This window comes from Loxodonta africana, chromosome 6, assembly GCF_030014295.1.
Source record: "Loxodonta africana isolate mLoxAfr1 chromosome 6, mLoxAfr1.hap2, whole genome shotgun sequence".
Classification (NCBI taxonomy): Eukaryota; Metazoa; Chordata; class Mammalia; order Proboscidea; family Elephantidae; genus Loxodonta; species Loxodonta africana.
Window position 1 is genome coordinate 14904984 of NC_087347.1, and position 22637 is coordinate 14927620.

General features: G+C 40.8%; 2 protein-coding genes across 2 annotated transcripts; both read left to right on the forward strand.

Annotated features, from left to right (window-relative positions):
• Nucleotides 1-1088: 1088 nt before the first annotated feature.
• LOC135231520 (small cysteine and glycine repeat-containing protein 7-like) lies at nucleotides 1089-1472 on the forward strand. The gene is made up of 2 exons (XM_064286615.1): nucleotides 1089-1104; nucleotides 1186-1472. The coding sequence occupies exons 1-2, from the start codon at nucleotides 1089-1091 to the stop codon at nucleotides 1470-1472; spliced, it is 303 nt and encodes a 100-aa protein (XP_064142685.1).
• Nucleotides 1473-9588: 8116 nt separating this feature from the next.
• Nucleotides 9589-22519, forward strand: TM4SF20 (transmembrane 4 L six family member 20). The gene is made up of 4 exons (XM_003417922.3): nucleotides 9589-10356; nucleotides 16255-16320; nucleotides 17886-18037; nucleotides 20779-22519. Exons 1-4 carry the CDS (start codon nucleotides 10174-10176, stop codon nucleotides 21056-21058), a joined length of 681 nt encoding a protein of 226 aa, XP_003417970.2. The 5' UTR covers nucleotides 9589-10173; the 3' UTR covers nucleotides 21059-22519.
• Nucleotides 22520-22637: the final 118 nt, after the last annotated feature.

Here is a 22637-nt window from a genome sequence, read left to right on the forward strand (position 1 = left end):
TTACAATATTGAATATGTTTTTTGAACTAGTCCTGTCATTTTGTTTATGCACCCCTGGTGGAGAGCCACTGTGGTGTAGGGAAAGAGTGTGGTTTACATCCCTGGAGTGCACAGGAGCAGGCATGATTCTGCACTCGTTCCTGCACATGGGTGTTCACGTGACTTCAGAGCACCAGCTGCTCCAGATCTGTCTCTGGGACTCAGTCCTGAGATTTTGAAAAAAACCCTTTTTGCTAATTTTTGACATCTTACCATTTCTCTTTTCATTTGCAGAATGTGACCACTAACTAGGGACAGCAGGAAGCCTGAAAAAGGGCGGGGAAGGCCCCACACACTGTTCGTCTTTCTCCTCGAATCTGGGACATGGGAGATTTTGGAAATGTTCATTTTCAGGCTTTTAATTCAGAGAGACCTCAGCCTCAGAAGGTATTTCTTTCACGGTTGCTGCTGAGTTGACTCCGACTCATGGCGACCCCATGTATGTCAGAGCAGAACTGTGCTCTATAGGGCTTTCAGTGGCTGGTTTTTCAAAAGTAGATGGCCAGGTCTTTCTTCCGAAGTATCCCTGGGTGGACTCAAACCTCCAGCCTTTCTGTTAGCAGTCAAGAGCATTAGCTGTTTGTACCACCCAGGACTGGAGGTGTATCTTTACATCATCTCTTAGAGGATCAGTGATGACATTGAATAAAAATGAAAACAGCTAGATGTAAAAATTCAAATCGTGCTTACAGCTGAGATCCAGCCCTTTGAGTTACACTTTCATTGCCTTTATGGTTGTGCTGAAAACAAAGATCACAGTAAAATATTTCAGACCCACAGTTTTATTGTAAACATGTCTATAAAACAAATAAATTCAGAGCTAAAATAAGAAATTTTATGAGGCCAAAAGCCTCTAGGAAGGAAGTAAAAGCACAGTAAAATTCTCCTGAGGAAACTTAGATAAACAACAGGGAACAAGTCATGTGTCTGAGTCAACTCCAAGCCTAAGAAGGTATGTAAGGGCCTCACAGCGGAAGGAGGCATCAAACCTCCCTCTCACCTCCTGACCCCTCTCTCCTCACTTCACCTGAGTCCTCTCTACCGACACCATGGGTTGCTGTGGTTGTGGAAGTTGCGGTGGCTGCGGTGGCGGCTGCGGTGGCGGCTGCGGTGGCGGCTGCGGTGGCCGCTGCGGTGGCGGCTGCGGCGGGGGCTGTGGTGGCGGCTGCGGTGGCCGCTGCGGTGGCCGCTGCGGTGGCGGCTGCGGCGGGGGCTGTGGCGGGGGCTGTGGCAGCTGCACCACCTGCAGGTACTACCGGGTGGGCTGCTGCTCCGGCTGCTGCCCCTGCTGCTGCGGCTGCTGTGGGGGCTGCTGCAGTGTCCCCGTGGTGTGCTGCTGCCGCCGCCCCTGTAGCCGTGGCTCGTGTGGCTGTGGCTGCGGGAAGGGCTGTTGCCTGCAGAAGGGCTGCTGGGAGAAGCAATGCTGCTGCTAGGGGGGCAGCCTGCAGTGCTGCTGGTGGCCAAGCTGACTGCTGTGCTTAGACCTTTAGACATTGTAAACTTTTCTAGTTCCTAGGTGTTGCAAATGGTTAAATGGTTAATGCACATGACTGCTAACCAAATGGTTACAGGTTCGAGTCCACCCATGGGTGCCTTGGAAGAAATGGCTGACGATCTACCTCCGAAAAATTAGCCACTGAAACCCTGTGGAGCATAGTTCTACTCTGACTGACATGGAGTCGCCGTGAAACGGATAACAGAAAAATGCTAGATTAGAAGTCAAAAGGCCCAAATTCCAGTCCGTGCTCTGCCAGAGATGCCTGACCACAGACAAGTCACTTAGCTTACCTGAGCCTTGTTTACTCATCTATAAAATAGTAAACTTGGGCTTATGAATCTATAAGGAAATTTTCAGCTTTAACAGCATATGAGTCAATTGAGTTCCTAAAACTAAACTCACAGTCTTTCCATACCTTTTATAAGATTTCTCTTGAAATCTATTCTGGGCATTAAAACCTGTTCGTATAAAACAAAAAAATAAAAACTAAAACCTCTCAATCCAATATGATCCATCAATCATAATCCCCACCGAACTAAAACAGGCCACAACATGCCTCCTGAAGGTGCAAAAACTCACAATAATCAGCTTAGTGGAATGAAATAATGCTTTTTAATACCTTTCTTTCTTTTTTTTTTTAAAAATATCTACTTTTCTGCCTGTGGAACTTTTCTACTTCCATTCCTGCTTATATTGGTTATATACTGCACACTATTTACAGTTTCTAGTACTCTTTAATTTGTCCACATATAATTTATTAATAAAATGCTAGAAAAAATAGTATTTCACTGTCTTTGTTTTGATTTGTTGTTATTGTTTTTGAGGAGGGGTGGAGGTGGTGGAGCTGATGTTTTGCAAGGCATCTTGGTAGCTTCTGGAAGGTTTTTTTAGAGGAAGACAAGGGATACACTATATTTGTTAGGGTGATGCTATCAACTGTACCAAACTGACATGAAAAACATATAGTGCCTCAACACAATAGAGGTTTAGTTGTTGATGTCAACTATTGAAGCTGTTCTAGGTGGGCAGAAGAGAATAGGGGTGGGGGTAGATGTGCTTCACTCAGTCATTCATAGACCTGAGCTGATAGAAGCTCTACCATCTTCAACACATGGTTTCTAAGGTAGCTTGATTGTCTGCAATCTATAGGTAGCAAAGAAGAGAATGGACAAAGCCCATGGCTTCCTAAACTCCTTGGCTTAAAAATGACACATCCCACTTCCCCTCACTTTGAATTGGTTTGAAGTAGTCACATAGCCCTAGTTAACTGCAAGGGAGGCTGGGAAATGAAGTCCTTGGCTGGGCAGACACTTTTCTAGTATGAAAGGAAAAGCATGGATTTTGATGGATGATTAGCTATGTCTGCCATAGTAAGCCCGTGTTCCAATGATATTGATTTGGCTGGAGTGTGATTAGAAGAGGGTGTCTTGACACAAGTTGGGTGGATGTTTGGTATGCATCCATATCACTTGAATTTCTCCTCAGGTAGTTATGAAGGGTACCCGGGCATACTTAGTGCATGGTTGGGAGCTACTTAAGGTCATACGAACCTCTCATGGATAGAACTTCAGGCATAGGAGATTGAGAAAACAGCAGAAGATAGTTGGAGCCAGAGTTTCAGCAAATTCAGTGCCAGGTATTGGCTACAATTCTCACAGTATCAATGGCATGGTACGTAGCAGGTCAGAAGGCGGAGCAATAGGGGAAGGGAGAGGACAACACAAGGGCTTTAGAACCGCCTCCTATTTGTACCAGTGGCATACACATGATTTGGCTGTGATGCCATTTTCTCTCATATATTCCCTCTCTCCCATCCTTCAAAGATAACATTTTTTTAAATTTTATTGTGCTTTAAGTCAAAGTTTACAAATCAGGTCAGTCTCTCATACAAAAACTTATACACACCTTGCTATGTACTGCTAGCTGCTCTCTCCCTAATGAGACAGCACACTCTTTCTCTCCACCCTGTATTCCCTGTGACCATTCAATCAGCTCCTATCCCCCTCTGCCTTCTCATCTCACCTCCAGACAGGAGCTGCCCACATAGTCTCGTGCATCTACTTGAGCCAAGAAGATCACTCCTCACCAGTATCATTTTCCGTCTTACAGTCCAGTCCAATCCCTGTTTGAAGAGTTGGTTTCAGGAATGTTTCCAGTCTTGGGCTAGCAGAGGGTCTGGGAGCCATGACCTCTGGGGTCCCTCCAGCCTCAGTCAGACCATCAAGTCTGGTCTTTTTAGGAGAATTTGAGGTCTGCATCCCACTGTTCTGCTCTATCAGGGCTTCTCTGTTGTTTGCCCTGTCAGAGTAGTCCTACTTTTTTTTTTTAAATACCCTTGAGGCATCCTCATTTGAATTAAACAAGTTATTTTGACTTGCCTAATTTTTTTTTTTATATAAGATGTTATCTGTCATTACAGAGTCACAGTGTAGGAATTACAAACATAATTCAGACCGTTTTCAAAGGATAAGGTATATGACTGCCCAGGACAATCTAAAGAAAGTCTTCTCCATACAATTTAAATGAGAACACCCTGGGGGCTATGGTGAATTGTCTTGCTCAATATCCACATCAATGTCCTTCTGTGCCTTTCTGTACAGCAGAGGCTGGAATGATGAAAAACAACACTCACCAGAATCTTCTGCATCTAGGGTCTGGATATTGCAATAATTAGACGAACGCTTAAGAGATATGGAAGACAGGAATGAGGGGCGGGGTATCTTCCTGCTGCTTTGTTTCTGCTGATAAGAAAGACCGTGGGGCATTGCAGCTTCTGCTCTGCAGCAACGTTTCTGGGTGCAGATAATAGTTTCAGGGAAGTAAAGAAGCAGCGGCAGTGGCGGCAGTCAGATTCAGCGTGCCAGGGTCTGGTCACTAGCCTTGAGGGTGTGGACGGCAGGCTCAGCAACACTGGCAGTGGTTCTTGTGGTGGTGTGTGTTTGAATTGACCAATTCCTGTTCTTTCTGGCTGCTGCCGAGGCAGCAACTCCCTTAAGGCCTGTTCTGCAGTCATGTCCTAGGATGCGTACCTGGAGGTCAGCCTAGAGCCTGCTCCTTCCGCACTTCCCGCAACTTCATACACATAATTTCTCACATTACATCTCCTTGGGTGACAGACATCACCCATCTGTCAGTTTGGTGGCTTGCTTGTTGCTATGATGCTGGAAGCTATGCCACTAGTATTTCAAATACCAGCATGTCACCCGTGGTGGACAGATTTCAGTGGAGCTTCCAGACTAAGACAGACTAGGAGGAAGGACCTAGCAATGTCCTTCTGAAAATTAGCCAATAAAAACCTAGCGTAGCAAGAAGAGTTTAGATTTCCTATTACTTATTTGATCTGTATGCTGAACAAATAATCTGAGAAGCTGGACTATATGAAGAACGGGGCATCAGGATTGGAGGAAGACTCATTAACAACCTTCGTTATACAGATGACACAACCTTGCTTGCTGACAGTAAAGACGACTTGAAGATTGAAGCACTTATTGTGAAGATCAAAGACCACAGCCTTCAGTATGGATTATACCTCAACATAAAGAAACAAAAATCCTCACAACTGGACCAATGAGCAACATCATGATAAATGGAAAAAAGATTGAAGTTGTCAAGGATTTCATTTTACTTGGATCCACAATCAACACCCATGGAAGCTGTAGTCAAATAATCAAAAGACATTGCAGTGGGCAAATCTGCTGCAAAAGACTTCTTAAAGTGTTGAAAAGCAAAAACGTCACCTTGAAGACTAGTGTGTGCCTGACCCAAACCATGGTGTTTTCAATCGCCTCATATGCATGCAAAAGCTGGACAATGAATAAAGAAGACCCAAGAAGAATTGATGCCTTTGAATTGTGGTGTTGGCAAAGAATATCGAATATACCACGGACTGCCAAAAGAACGAACAAATCTGTTATTTGTACACTTTTCTATCCTTCATTTTAGTAACTTTCATTTTTAGCTCTTTGGGTTGCAAAAAACAGAAATCCACTTAATGTAATATAAAAGGGGTCATTTATTATAACAATATAGGGGCATTTCACAGAAAACAAAGATAAGACCTGTAGTCAGTCCTCATTGGGTAGAAATCAAGAAGCAGGAAACCATTGAGAGGCCAGGCACCTACTCTCTCTCTTCTCTCTCAGCACATCTGAGTCTTCATTCTTCTCCCTTCTTCTTTTCCTCCTCCTTGTTCTTCCTCTTTTTCTTCCTTTTGCAGACTGGTTTATTTTCCTGATAGAGCTCATAAATTTATGTGACATGGAAGAAACTGCTAGTTGCCTACCCAATATCCTCTGTCCCCTTCTTATAAATATAACCCCCATTCTAACTGCGCACAGACCACTTGGAATAAATACTACATTTTCCCTAGATTTCTTTACACCTAGATGTTGTCACATGGCTCTTTAAATGGAAGAGGGTAGGCCCTTCTCTGCCTTTACCCTTCTGAGTGGGAAGTAGGCATGACGGTTGGAGTTATAGCCACCATGTTTTGATTATGAGAATGAAGAGACCAAAGAGATGATGGGTCCATGAGCTGAAAGGATCCCTGAGAGTATGCAGCTATGATATCAGCTCTTGAGTACCTACCTCCACTTCTTGTATGTGAAGAACTCAATTTCTCTCTCATTTAAGCCATTGTTATTATGAATTTCTTTTTACATGCAATTGAACTTGATCCTAACTGATACACCCTTTCTCCAATTTCACACAAAACAGAATAACTAGTGTCTCTTGCTTTCAATTCCAAGTTCCTGGGAGAGCTTGAAAGAGCTTAGCTTCTATATTTACCCATACTCCAATCAGTAATGGCCAGGGGAACAAATTCCCACAATACAAATGAGATACCAAAAGAACAAACTACTCATGGGAATTGTGGGGTGGGGAGCGTTTTTATAGAAGGAGGCATGTGGGTTAGGCAGAAAGTGCAAAAGTTGTCTAACGTAACCCTTCCCTTCAGTTATATGCTAATTCTCTTTTCATCTTTATCCTTAAATACCTTCCCCTTTATAATTCACAGATTCTATTTCTACATTTTTACCCAATTCTTCAGATATTTACTTTTAGCCACAAGTGTAAGGAGTAGCAAACTCAAGTGGAAATAAGTTTTGTTACAGCCACTAGCAAAGCATGCTACTTGCTTAGTTTTGCTCTTCTGGCACAGTATGGCAATCAAACTCTTGATTTTCATGTTGTTGTTGTTAGGTGCCGTCAAGTTGGTTCCAACTCACAGCAACCCTATGTTTAACAGAATAAAACACTGCCGGGTACTGTGCCACCCTCAAAATTGTTGTTATGCTTGAGTCCATTGTTGCAGCCACTGTGTCAATCCATCTCGTGGATGGTCTTCCTCTTTTTCGCTGACTCTCTGCTTTACCAAGCATGATGTCCTTCTCCAGGGACTGATCCCTCCTGATAACACGCCCAAAGTATGTGAGATGTAGTCTTGCCATCCTTGCTTCTAAGGAGCATTGTGGTTGTACTTCTTCCAAGACAGATTTGTTCATTCTCTTGGCAGTCCGTGGTATATTCGATATTCTTTGCCAACACCAGAGTTCAAAGGCATCCATTCCTCTTCCGTCTTTCCTATTCACATGCATATGAGGCAATTGAAAACACCATGGCTTGGGTGAGGTGCACATTAGTCTTCAAGGTGATAGCTTTGCTTTTCAACACTTTAAAGAGGTCGTTTGTAGCAGATTTGCCCACTGCAATGTGTCTTTTGATTTTTTGACTGTTGCTTCCATGGGTGTTGATTGTGGATCCAAGTAAAATGAAATCCTTGATAACTTAAATCTTTTCTCTGCTTATTATGATGCTGCATATTGGTTCAGTTGTGAGAATTTTTGTTTTCTTTATGTTGAGGTGTAATCCATACTGAAGGCTGTGGTCTTTGATCTTCATCAGTAAGTCCTTCAAGTCCTCTTCACTTTCAGCAAGCAAGGCTGTGTCATCTGCATAATGCAGGTTGTTAATGAGATTTCCTTCAATCTTGATGCCCCATTCTTCCTCATGGAGTTATAGTTATGTACAATCCAACAAGTTCTGGTCTCTATCTATAAAACAGTACCTAAACAGTTCTTTAATTCAACATCTAATGAAAACAGTAGAAAGATTTGAAATTGAAGAGCCCACTCAGTCTGAAATAAGAGGTAACTACTTGTTTCCATTCAGTCAACTAACTCAGTAACAAATAATCTATTTATATAATCATATAATTACATTCATAATAATATTTCTATAACTCAGTGGGGGTAATTTTCATTGTGAATTTTTATAAAATAAATATACTATTGGTCTAGAAACCTTAGCAGTGCAGAAGTATGCAAATCATAAAATGATTTCTCTCCACCCTGCTGTAGTGTGGTGTTCTGTAGTGGTATTCTTTCACTCACTCTCAGTGTTTTGTGGGCTATGGTGATGGGTGGGGTATTTTTAATTCCTTTGGTACAAAGTCATTTCCTGCTTAGATCCCCATGCTGGAACTAGACACATCCACTCGATATGCTCTCCTGCTGCTGCAGTCTGGGTTTTACTCTCTAAGCCAGTGACACCTGAGTTGGGTAATGTGCTGCCTCCATCTCCACATTCATTCATTCATTCTTCATTCCCAACAGCATTCCCTGAATCCATGCTCTGGGCTGGGATGGAGATTACACAGAAGTAGAGGGAACCAGGGTAGACATAAGCGCTACCTAATGTTTGATTTTCTTCTTCTGGACATATGTTGGGTTGTATTTCGCCATCCACTGCCTCGTTTGGCTGATGAAATGTGAATAGAAGTGATGCGTGTCATATCTGCACAAAAATATGAAGGGCCAGTATATGGCTCGTTACATTCTTTTACCTGGTGGCTTCAAGTGGTCCTCGTAATAACTACCATGAGTAAAGCCCCCGTTTTGATCTATATGACCTTTTAGCCTAAGTGGTAACTTTTTCATTTTAAAGCCAATCCCACCGGATAGAACAATTTCTTGAAGATCTCACAAACTAGTAGAGACAACAAAGAACCATGTTCCAGAAATGTACTTACTGTACATGGCCAAGTAAGCACTCAAGAGTAAAAGATGGTTAAGACACAATAATTTCCCCTCCAGTCTCTCTCTTATTCCTAACTTTCATTCTGGTTTTCATTGCCGATCACTTTCAGCCTGGCAACATTGGCCAAACCTCCCACAAGTCTTAGGTGGGCTATCCCTAAATGGATTAGTTTACAAGACTGGAATACTCTATTTTTACGCAAATAACATGCACCTTCTAACTTTGTTTATCAACATGCCCCCCCCAAGGTATTTTCATAATCAACACTACGCCAATTTTTTCTTTAAGATATTGCTGTAAAAAATTAGCATAGTGTTCTTATGAAAATACCTTGCAGGTAGAGGGCAGGATTGGCAAATGTAGAAGGTGTAGTAGTTGTACTTAAAAGTATGGTAATATGACATTAAAAATATTTTATCGAATGTTTACTGAATCCTAAAACCTGAAACTGAATCCTAATTATTTAAAATTATGCTTTAGATGAAGGTTTCAGAGCAAATTAGTTTCTCATTAAACAATACACATATTGTTTTATGACATTGGTTGTCAACCCTGCCATGTGTCAACACTCTCCCTTTCTCAACCTTGGGTTCCCCATTTCCATTTGCCCACCTTTCCTGTCCTCCTGTCCTTGCCCTGGGCTGGTGTGCATGTTTAGTCTTGCATATGGGGTTGAGCTACACGTATTGTTGTTTATGGGCCTAATCTTTGGCTGCAGGTGAATTCAGTACTGAGTTAAAAGGGTGTCCAGGGCCCATGCTCTCCGGGTTTCTCCAGTCTCTGTCTGGCCAGTAAGTGTGGTCTGTTTTTTGTGAGTTTGAATTTTGTTCTACATTTTTCTCCAGCTCTGTCTGGGACCCTCTACTGTGATTCCTGTCAGAGCAATGAATCCGAATATTCCGATTAATCAAGAACATGTGCAGTAAATATTTTTCCCCCAAACTCAAATATGTTCATTTTCTTGTTGAACAATTTCAACAATAACGAATTTCCATAAAAAAACCTGTTGCTGCCAAGTCGATTACCACTCGTGGTGACCGCATCTGCTGTTACACAGTAGAACTGTTCTGTAGGGTTTTCATGGCTATTATCTTTAATAGAAACAGATTACCAGGCCTTTCTTCTAAAGCACTGCTGGGTGGGTTTGAACTGCCAACCTTTAGGTTAGTAGATGAGAGCAAACAGTTTGTGCTACTCAGGGACCTTGAAGGAATTTCCATAACTGGTAATAATATGAATAGTTTATAGTAAGCGGATATTCTTTTTTCATAAGGCATGCTAGTAAAATAGGAGTGTATCTTTCTCTGTAAGCCCCTTTCCCCTTCTTTTTAGTTTTCATCTATTTTCACGTGTAAATTTATCTAACAGCTCCATAGACTTTTCCCCCACCTTCCTTTCTCCTCTATCACATTATAAAATTATCATTAGTTCCCGTAACAGTTGTCATAACGTCCTGCCCCAGTGGACTCTGAACTATTTTCTGTGATTCATTTTTCGTAAGTGCTAAACTTTAACCAGAAGGCTCCGGATAAAAGGCAAGACGGTGCCTCACGCACATAGCCACTTTGACAGGGTTTCTTATTGAATCGGAAGAGACCATGACCTGCTGTGAAGGATGGACGTTCTGCAATGGATTCAGCCTGCTGGTTCTACTTCTTTTAGGTATAGTTCTCAATGCAGTACCTCTGATTGTCAGCTTGGTGGATGAAGCCCAACTCCTTCAAAACCCTATCTCTTGCTTTGAGTGGTGGTTCCCAGGAATTATAGGAGCAGGTGCGATGGTGAGTAATATTTATTTGGATTGATTTGGAGAAGGGCCTGCCTATTTTATCAAACTCCTAAAGACCATCTTCCAGCCTTGCAGTTACGTAGCTGTTAGTAGCTATACAGTGAGAAGCAGTGGCGTGGTATTAATTTATATTGGTTGTCAATGAAGAATGGTAATTTAAACTATGTATTACAGTCTAGGGAGCCTGGGCAAAAAATAAATTGGTAGACTGGTAAAAATTGGTTGATTATCTATCACATTTCTCCACATGTTGGACTGCTCTTCAACTTTCCAATGGCCAATACCCGTCTCTCAACATTTACACGGAAGGCATTAGGAGGGAAGTTGCCCAATAGGAGTGGGAAGAAACATCCCCATGCATGATGAACACCCTGGATGATGATAACTATGAAGCATGAATGTGGCATAGGCCTGCACCCACAGGGGACCGGTCTAAGCGATTTGGGACTTGAAACCCTGGTTCTCTGATCTCCAGGACTTTCTGGCTCAGATCTTTGACTCAGAACAGCATGGTGCTTGTTTAATAGTTTGATGATTATTACTAGGTTTACCTTTGTCGATGTCTGCAGCAAAGTAATGTCATACACAACTCCCCGATATACCTGGTTATGAATCACTGGAGGCACTTGCAATAATTAATTGCCAGGCCTTCAGATGCAGTAGACTCGCTTACTCGCTTATGTAGTGGAATTAATAATATTTTAGGACCTGGCAGAATACCTCAGCCCTAGTTCTATCTCCAATATATCATCATGAGCAAATCACTTATCCTGTGATTGTATTTCCACAGTTGTAAAATGGGGAGCTTTTGTTTGTTAGATCACTTGGTGCTACCTCAGGGGGTCTGGTTAATGCCACAGAAATTACTCTTTTTTTCTGGATGCATGTGTGTATTAGCTACAATGACTGGTATTATCAAAGTGTTTTAGAGATGATGAAACATGGAGGTGACAAAGAAACTCAGGACACAGTTTTCTACCTTCATCACTAACACTTATAATAAGCAGTTACTGCTGCTGTCCTTATCTCCAGACTTATATATAAATACTCTTAGATCACCACATTCAACTTTAGATAAAAAAATTGTCCTTTGGCTGGTACGCTGAACTTGAGACCAGTCTGGCTTCAAAAAGCCATTCCAGGAACCATTCCCCCAAATTTGGTGGTTTCTTTTCCTTTAAGACCATGAGGAATCTATTCACCCTGCTTCGGGTAGAAAGAGTTACTCAAAGGGAAAGCTTGTGGAAAGGTTTGGGCTATTTCTTCAGACTGCCCCGAAAGTTCTAAGAGGAGAGAAAGCATGTTGCTCAACAGTGTAATGCAACTGCAAATCCCTTGGGGATATTTTCTTCCCTCGGGGAAGGCTTCTCTCCACTTGAGTAGCGACAGCCTTGTCTGCCTCTGCTTAGACCAGAAGCCAGGAGCAGCTAGTTAAATATAACATAGTGATGGCAATTTCCATGAAGGTCCTAAAAGTTCCTAAGTTAAAACAATCCACTCATGTAGCTCTAGATATAAATTGGCTTTGCCACAAAGCCCATCAGAGTTAATATATATATATATATATACATTTTTTGACTATACATAGTCCATTAGACATCAAAGGAGTCTGAGATGATGATGGCATACACCTACACTCCCTGTATTGTCTTTGGGGAGGTGGGGAAGAGGCCAGAAAGACAGAGAAAGTGCAGAAATCTTCCATTTACTGACCACTTGCTATGGGCCAGCTATTGGATCCAGACTTTACACTGTTATCTACTCTTATATAATCATCTTGCTGCGCAGATCCTATGGCTTGTGCTTTATAGACCAGCAAATGGGGGGTGAGGAATGTTAACGAGGTCACACAGTAGGTGGGAAACCCAACTCTGGATTTATCTGACTCCAAAATTCTATTTTCTATCAGCATTGCTGCCATAATCCTCCATACCTGTTTCAGCTCACAGTGGAGACAGACACAACCAATAAATCTCAGTGACCAGGAAACTGACGCACAGAAAGGCACATAAACCTGTGACAGAGTTTCACAGGGAACCTGAACTTCCTTGTTCCATGGCTAAATTACCCCCAATCAGCATTAACGGAAGGTATCAATACCAGGCTATCTTTATTACTCAACATTATCTAATGACATGAGAACATCAAACACCTTTAGAAATGTCCAATAGGCAGTTTATAGATAGAACCTCCAGCTCTAGAGGGTGTCCACAAGCACACAGATGGGTAGAAGGGCTCACACACAGGTGTATTTTCATGCTCTTCAGCTACATATAGGATGTGGACGAGTATCCTTCTCAAGAGGGAATGGTGTCCTTTATAACATTTGTCAGTCTATTGACTCAGTTGAACTCTTAATATACTTGTAAATATACAGAAACACTAATAAGTAAGAAGAAATCACTGCCTATAATAAGTACTTCGGTCATAGTTCTTGGAATCTTTCCAAAATTGCTGTAACATTTTAAAATTAGTGTTACTTAAAAAACAAGGGATTTTGCAGCAATACAAATACGGAATTTGTTACTGATTACTTCATGAAATGCACTCATTTTATGGTTTTATGACTTACCCAAAACAAAGGTGAACGTTTTCATCTTTTGAAGCCATGACTAAGGGTAAAAATGTTATCCTCTTTAACCTACTATCTGCTAAATGGAAAAATCAATACACGTGTTATTTTTCCAAGTATATAAAAAAACATTGAAGCATTTTCTCTAAAAAAATAAGCCAAAGGACCATTTTATCTTATATGAAGTTAATTGTAAGTCTGATCTAAATCATATATAGTCATTGATTTTATTTATTACATAATGGTAATTCATCAAAAATTATTAAAGTCTCAACAGAGAACAAATTGTTCAAAGGTAAGCAAATTACAAGATATTATATATAACAGGCATTTACAAAATGTAATTATTATATGTTGGAGCCCTGGTGGCGCAATGGTTAAGAGTGTGGCTGCTAACCAAAAGGTCAGCAGTTCGAATCCACCAGCCTCTCCTTGGAAACTCTACAGGGCAGTTCTGCTCTGTCCTGTACGGTCACTATGAGTAGGAATTGGCTCAAAGGTAACATTTTTTTTTTTTTTCTGGTGTTTGTACTTCTTTCATGGTGAAGTGTTTAGAGGACTCCCAAAAATCTGAATTCTAGCCCTGAGTTTTAGTAAGCTACATCTCTTCTGTTGGTGTTGTTGTTAGGTGGTATTGAGTTAGTTCCAACTTATAGCGACCCTATAGGGCAGAGTGGAACTGCCCCATAGGGTTTCCAAGGAGCAGCTGATGGATTTGAACTGCAGACCCTTTGGTTAGCAGCCCAGCTCTTAACCACTATACCACCAGGGCTCTGAAGTTTCTTCTGTAGTCATTTGTAAAATCAGATACCTTACTTTTAAAACTCTGGGTAAAAGTATCAGTTTCTGTAAAGACAAAGGAAAAATATTTCTTTTCTTAAAAAAAAAAAAAAACTAGCATGACTTTTAATTTCACAAAAACTCTTATGCTATAATTCAGTCAAAACATACACACTGCTTTACATTTTAATGTCCTCCCATAAAAAGCCCCTCCAATTTCCAAAGCTCTGAATGGGGCAAAACAGTTGAAACAGAATAATCAAGTAACCCCTAATGCTGTAGCAAAGGTGAGTTAATATGCCATGAGGTAAATCGGGTGGTGATTCATATGCTGTACTGTTACTTTCTAAAACCCATTTGTAAGGGAAGAGAACCATGGAAGTAAATATTTAGCATCTTCAAAATCCTCAAGAAAGTTAGCAAAGCTCAACTTTCATCAATAAGATGATTTGTGATTTAATGCTGCTCTTTTAAAAGATTCATTTATTTTATAAGTCATGGGTTGGCAAACTCTGTCTATAAAGAGCCAGACAGTGAATATTTGAGGCTTTGAGAGCCAAACAGTCTCCTGTAACTAGTCAACTCTACTGTTGTTGCATGAAAGCAACCATGGACAATATGGAAACTAATGGGCACAGTTATGTTCCAATAAAACTTTATTAAAATAAAAACAGATGGCAGGCCAGATTTAGATTGTAGGCCGTAGTTTACCAATTCCTGTTCTAAATTACTTGCTCCTTAAGCTGAAGAGATAGTATAGCTTTTGAGTACCACAAAATAGGTGGAGTACATGAACTGTGACATTACTCTAGGGGCTAAAAGTTCCTTTCTTCCTTTTCTTCTGGGTTCTCAGCCATGCCCCAGAGTGGCTGGGCTGCCATACATACATGTGACCTCTGAATTAGAAGGGGTTGGTATTCAAGTCAATACATAAGCAAAGCTTGATAACAATACAAAATGTTCTACCAAAGTGACATAGAGTCACAGCATGATCAGAGTGAGTCAAGTTTGTTAGGAAAGCTACCTTGTATAGTGTAAACCTTGAACCTGGTCTGAAAGAACAATGGCTGATGTTGCTTTGGGAAAAAGAGCCAGGGAAGGAGCTTAGTGGGACAATGCAATGAGCAAGGGTCAGGGGGCGGTGATGATGAATACACTCTATGCAGGAATAGATGAGAATTACAGGAACTAAGCCAGTGTGGATAATGGTTAAGAGTCTGGGTTCTGGAGCCCAACTACCTAGCTTTGAACCCCAACTCTTCCACATTCGCAGGCAAGTTATTCAAACTTTCTGTGCCTCAGTTTTCTTGTTGGTAAAATGGGGATGATGATAATAGCATCTACCTCATAGGATTATGATGAGGCTGGAATGAGCTAAAACATGTAAAGAACTTATAACAATTTTTGGCATGTAGCTAGAGATCAGTAAAATGTTAGAAAACAAGACAAGAGAATGACTGAGGGAAAGCTGTGCTGAGATGGCCAAAAAAAACCCCAAAAAAACCTTATGCCTAAAATTTCTTAAGTGGAAGGAAGTAATTTACATTCCACTCTTTAATGATAAAAAAAAACTTTTTCCAGGAAGAATCTTTTAGCCATAGCTGCTGACTAGATGTTCCTAAAAATTTAAACCTAAGTCCTGAGAATACGGAGTCATTTCTTACAGCTTTCCTGTGCGCTATTTCCCTTAACACAGAATGCAGTATACGTGAGATTTCTGAACCTAAGCATAAAGTGAGATCATTACACATCATGGATATAGGAGCAGAAAGGAGAATGTTGATCCAAAATTAATTCTCAGATGGTATAGACTTGGAGAACTAGCAAGATGCCAGTGACCTGGGGAGTGAGAAGCAACTCAGGGAAGTGAGAGAGGGGTTGGGACAGAATTACCAGCTCCCAACTGCCACGCAAACAAGATCATTAGTTTCTTTTCTGGTGGCTTGCCAAATTCATACAATTCTTGGGCAACTGGGTTAGTGGTTACAGGTTGTTGTAACTTAAAAAAAAAAAGTGAATATTGAATGATGCAACCAATTCTTTCAGAAATAGTCCTTAAAAAAAAAAAAAACTCACCCTAATCTATATAAGGAACCCCTGGTGGTATAGTGGTTAAGAGCTACAGCTGCTACCAAAAAGGTCGGAAGTTTGAATCCACCAGGCACTCCTAGGAAACTCTACGCGGCATTTCTACTCTGTCCTACAGGATCACTACGAGTCAGAATCGACTAGATGGCAATGTGTTTTTTTTTTTTTAATATATATAAAATGCAAGTCTCTCTGAAGATGACCCAGGCTAAACTAGAAAGTAGATGGAAGAATTCAAAATGGCTATCTTGAATGCCTTCCCCCTCCCCCTTTAATCTTTATGGTTGAGATTGGGATGACAGGGTTCACGAGATCAAGAACATTGCCAAATCTTCTTTCTGCTCTGTGAGACTCGATTTCCCAGAACTGGTGGTAAGACGGTCTAGAAGACAGCTCTTTCAGCTGATGAGAAATAATTATACTCATCTGTCCTGTTAATGTCATTTCCAGGTCATTCCAGCAACAACAATGTCCTTGGCAGCAAGAAAAAGAGCATGCTGCAACAATAAAACCGGAGTGAGTATGGAGCAATTGGTGTGGGAGCAGGAGTATCGACATCTGAGCAAAGCCACCCTGAGTCATCAGTATCTACAGAGGCAGAGCCACAGTCTTAGAGACACATTGCTATCTGGGATAATTATATGATAATATGGAAAGTGAGGTCCACCCTGCGATAAAAATTTAGCTTTGGAGCCAGCCTTCAGTCCCTTCCTCAATCTTCAGTTTCACCAATCAAAGGCTTTCAAAGCGAGATGATTTATAAGTTACACTCCCAGCCATCAATTTCCCCAAATCTACTGTCCTCAAGTCCATTTCGACTCAGAGCGACCCTATAGGACAGAGTAGAACTGCCCCATAGGATTCCCAAGGCTGTACATCTTTATGGAAGCAGACTGCCGCATCTTTTTCTCAAGGAGCCACTGGTGGGTTTGAACTACTGACCTTTTGGTCAGCAACTGAGCACTTTACCAGCTGCATCACCAGGGCTCCTCATCAAGTTCACAATACTCAAACTTTGTTAAGTTTTGTGGAGTGTATAAACACGTTGGGGAAATGTGTCCTCAGTTCTCTCATACATATGAGAGATCAGTTTGTCAGGGTCAGAATGATAATTGTTCTTATCCAGTTAACTTAAAGGAGAGACCAGTTATTTTTGCAAACATTTAGTACAGTACCTAAAAAACCCCAAAAACCAAACCCTTTGCCATTGAGTCAATTCCGACTCATGGTGACCCCACGTGTTCCAGAGTAGAATTGCTGTATAGGGTTTTCTTGTCTGTAATCTTTATGGAGGCAGGTGGCCAGGCCTTTCTTCTGTAGTGCTCTGGGGGTGAGTTCAAACTGCCACCCTTTAGGTTGGCCTAGGTGGCCAACTATTTGCACCACCCAGGGACCTTAGGACCAAAAAAAAGTACCTACTATATACAAAGTTGTGACTTTGTTACAAGTCAGGAAATTAACATTTATTGAGCATTTAAGTGTCACTCCGCTCAGAACACTTTCAAATGTGCTTTTAATTCTTTCGAAGTTCTTGAGTGGAAAATATTATCTGTTTTATTGACAAAGAAATTAATCCTCAGAACTTGCTCGTGTAGCACAGCTGGTAAGTGGACTTCTATGCAAATCCAGCACCCTGCTCAAACATGGCACTGTTGACTGTCCACTGCGGGATCCCAGACACTGACCACTTACAGCATCAGGTCAAACTCTGATGATAGATTTCGGAGTCGAGAGACCAGACATCCATCTGAGATCTAGTCAAGGTTCCATGAAGCCGGAAGTACACAGAATATGGAGGAGGAACCAGACCTCAGGGGTCAGCTGAAATGGACATTTATTATAGAAATTCAGATTTTTCAGAGAGTAAGCAAGCCCAGCTCCTTCAGTGAGCTTAACCAAGGGGCAGAGACTTTGCTCTCTGTCTTCTTTCACGCCTAATCAAACTGTAATCTCAAGACCTAGGACTGCAGGGGGACTGGAGTGGTGGTGGTTGATTAAAAATGCTACACGAGCTGCTGAAGCTAGAAAAGACCACGAACTTACCAAAGAACGTCCGCAAATGGTTCCACTCTATCTTGCAGATGTTTCTTTCGTCGCTTTTGAATGTCGTCACAGTTGTTGGTGCCGTGTACTGTATACTGGTATCCACCCAGGCTCTCTCTGAAGGACCTCTCTTTTGTAACTCTCCAGGCAACAGCACTTTCAGTTGCCAATTTTCCTGGAAAAACTTAAGGTGAGTCACCTGATTTTCACAGATCGTCTTACTGTTCACACAGCTGTAGCTAGCTCGATTAGAACAGTGTGATGACACCGTGCCATGTTTTTCTTTCATGAAACTACTGGGACAAACAGATCTGTAGGCATTTAGCACATTAGCCCTGATGTGTACAATCTCATGTGGAAATGGATAAATTGGTACAATCGGAATGCCCTAGGTATGGCCTGGTCTAAAAGGATTAGTTGTTCTCGATAGCTTATGCTTGTCTTTTAAAAATCTATAGTTATACAGTTACACCTGTGAGAGCTGGAATTTGATGCAACTGCCTTATTTTTCCGGGTCTCACAAATTTTTTGCCTTTAACAGGCTGCTGTCTTACCACTTTTCTATTGATCTCTATTAGTGGAAAATACTTGAGTTTTCCTTTTCTAACAGGTTTCTGCCTTACACAAGTTCCAACATTTGCAGGTTTTACTGTATATGTGTATTGTCTTAGTTATATAATGCTGTTATAATAGAAATACCACAAGTGGGTGGCTTTAACAAACAGAAATTTATTCTCTCACAGTCTAGGAGGCTAGAAGTCCCAATTCAGGGTGTCAGCTCCAGAGAAGGGCTTTTTCTGTCAGCTCCAGGGTAAGGTCTTTGTAATCAATCTTCCCCGGTCTAGGAGCTTCCCAGCACAGGGGCCCTGGGTCCAAAGGAAGCACATGCTCCTAGCTCTTTTTGCTTGGTGGTAATGAGGTCCCCCATCTCTCCATTCGCCTCTCTTTTATATCGCAAGAGACTGACTCAAGATACAACCTAATCTTGTAGGTTGACTCCTGTCTCATGAATACAACTGCTTCTAATCCTGCCTCGTTAACATCATAGAGGTAGGATTTACAACACATAGGGAAATCACAGTAGATGACAAAATCGTGGACAATCACACAATACTGAGAATTATGGTCTAGCCAAGTTGACACACATTTTGGGGGGATGCAATTCAATCCATAACATGAATATATATTTAAAAAAAAATCCAGAAATACATGCCAGAAACTTAACTTACATCCTTGGAGAATGGTTATGGGGAGTACTCTGAGGGAGTGAAAGGAACATTTAGTCTCTACACTTTGGAATTAAATTTGTAAACCATAAGCATATATTACCTTTATAATTAAAAAAGAAAAACAATAAAAACACGCTGAATAAATTAAATCTAGAGCCTTGTCTGTACGCTCTAAAAGAAACAAACCAGCCAAAGAATTCAATGCAAACATACCACAAATATTCTATGCACATGGCACTCTGAGCCACACATTTTAGGCATGCAATAACAAATAACACTGAGGAACTTTGTCACGCATACCCCATCTTCTTGCTCACTTTCGAGCTGAATAATTTCATTAAGGTTCACATATATAAATGGTTTTGTTCAATCCTGTAAGATGAGCCTAAAAGGAGCCTCAGTGCAGCAGTGGATAAACGCGCTGCTGCTAACCGAAAGGTCGGCAGCTTGAACCCACAAGCCACTATGCGGGAGAAAAACCTGTCAGTCTGCTTCCATAAAGATTACCGCTTTGGAAACCCTATGGGGCAGTTCTACTCTGTCCTCTAGGGTCACTGTGAGTAGGAACTGACTTGATGGCAAGTGGTATGACGCATCTGTGCCTGCCTGTGGGCATAATTTGTAAAACTGGAAGAAAAGAAGAATCTATTTTACAAGCTATATAGGTTGCTCCATTTGGAAAATGACCAGAATTTACTTTTATAGTTACATGGGGAACAAAAAAAAAAGCTTTGTTCATTTTCCCATACCTTGATATATTAAAAAAAAAAAAATTCCCAAATGTGCATAGTGCAGTTGTTCATAATCAAAACCAAAGGAAATTCCCACTTAGTGACAGATCTGAAGTGTAAGATTAGAGATTTCCACCACTGACGCTATATATACATTCAGTTCTCACTGACCAAGGGCCCACTATATACTAGGCAGCAGGATTCAGCTCTGGAGATGGAAGCATTCGAGGAACTTCCATTCTAGTTGGGGAGACAGACTAAGCCAGTAACAGATACAATGGAGGGATCCTAAGCTCACTGCAGAGCCCTGGTGGCGTAATGGTTAAGAGCTACAGCCGCTAACCAAAAGGTCGGCAGTTCGAATCCACCAGCTGCAGCCTGGAAACCCTATGGGGCAGTTCTACTCTGTCCTATAGGGTTGCTATGAGTTGGAATCGACTCAAAGGCAACGGGTTTGTTTTTTTATAGATAGGTTGAACCTCATGAAATTGTCGATATTCAATCATTTTTAATACAAAACAGCAATTTCATATGGTCGAACATAAGAGCTGGTACTATCAAAATGCCTGTGGAATGATGGTATATACAGTAAAACCTGCAAGAGTTGAAACCTGTGTAAGGCGGTAACCTGTCAGAGAAGGAAAACTCCAATACTTTTCACTAAACCAAGCGACAGGAAAGTGTTAGATTGCACCCTGTGAATGGCAGAAACCTTGTGAGACCTGGAAAAACAAAGCAGGCCCGTGGAGTTCCGCCTCGCACAGGCTTCACCGTATAGTGAACAGAAGAAGTGTTGTAACTATTGGCGTATATGGACACATGCTGAGAAACACAGAAATTAGCTACTTTCTGGGCATATTTCAAAAGCGCATCCTGTTTTACCATACTTGTTATTTTCTGGGCCCAATACTGCATTTCTTTGATGATGTTCCTGAATATCTTATTTTTTTCTCATTTCTTTTGTTTTTCAGTAACATTCATCCAGAATCCTTCGACCTGCAGTGGTTTTTTAATGACTCTTGTGTACCTTCTACTGGTCTCAGTAACTCCAACACAGCCAGTGGCGGGAGTAAATATGACCAGCACATCAATCCCACAGAAAACAAATACAAGATCATCCACATCTCAGCATTTACAGGTCTACTACTTGTTGGGACTCTTGAGCTTCTGTTTGCGCTCAGTCAGATAGTCATCGGTTTCCTTGGCTGTCTGTGTGGAGGAGTCTCTAAGCGGAGAAGTCAAATCGTGTAGTTGTAATGGCAATAAAATGGAATTGTGAGGTGTCTGAGTCATCTGAGAATTACATTTAAAACACACTCTCCTAGAAATATAATAATGGAACATTATCTAGAAAGCTGCATGAGTCATTTTAATATAGAAAGTTGCTTTTAAATTCACCCTAGAGGTAGCTTTAAAGATTAATCTTTCACATATAAAGAATGCTGGTATATGCATAACAGGTTTATACGAAAAGTCATCAGTGGTTGACTTTGGGGAGAAGTGGAGAAAAGTTTTCAATTTATTTTGTATCTTTCTGTACTGTGTACTATTCAAATTTTGTAACTATATTCTGTGTGTGTTTGGAGAGAAACACAGAGAGAGAGAACAAACAAGAATGAGTAGGAGTTAACATTAAAAGGGTCCTTTATACATTTACTTCCCCTATGGGGCAGTTCTATTTTGTCCTATATGGTAGTTATGAGTTGCAATTGACTCGACAACAATGGGTTTGTTTTTTAAATACTTTCACTTCAGGATATCCTGAATATAAGTCTTTAGAACCAATTCCCAGCTTACAGGAAATACAGGGAAGAGGAAGCACTCAGATAAACCAAAAGGTGGGTTTATCTGAGAGTAAAGAGGTAACAGCTCCCTTGTTTTCAACAAAATGTCACAGAAAAATAAAAGGTGGAGTGGGTTAAGGGAGCTGTTCTAGATTAAAAGACCAAAGAGACATGATTCAATCAAACCTATTATCTAGACTTTGTTGGGGATAACTGAGGAAACCTGTACATGAATTGGGCTAGATATTAAGGAATGATTGTGAATTTTGTTAGGTCTGATAATGGTTTTATAATAATAGAGGAAAATGCCTTTTTTAGAAATGTATATTTATGTACGTGGGGGAAAATGTCAAGTTTTTAAAATATTTCAACAAAAACCTGTTAATTGTTATATTTAGGTGATGGGTATATTGTGATTATACTTTTCTGTTTTCCTATGTTTGCATTTTTATAATAATAATTAAAAAAAACCCTAGAAAAAATACAATCTTTCAAAAGCTAGTTTCTATATATGACAATCTTTAAAAGATAGGATACACAAGTGTCTTTGCCATATTAAAATATTATAAAACAGATAAAGCTAGAAAACTATAATTTTCTCAACGTGATCACTACTGCATTTTATTTCATTCTTGCGTTTTCAGTGTTCACTGGGTTCAAGTTTCCAGAGAGAATTTACAATACCAACTCTATGGCTTCCCAAATAAATCAGCAACATCAAGAACTTAAGCCTTTTTCCCGAACCCATTTACTGTAACAAAGACACTCTCCCTTCGCTGCCACGAATGTGTATGTATCCTTAAGGTCTAGCTTACATATGTCCTACTTGAGGAAGCCTTTCCAGAGGGCATGATTCCAATAGACTAAGTCAGCACTTCCTCCCCAAGCCACTATTACCATACTTGTCACAATATAACATATGCATTTTTGTTTGTACATCCATCACATAGAATTTAAAAGAACATACACACACAGACATGCATTTACAAGTTTAGGTGCCAGGACATTTATGATAAGTGAAAACTCTCCAAATGTGAGACCTAGAA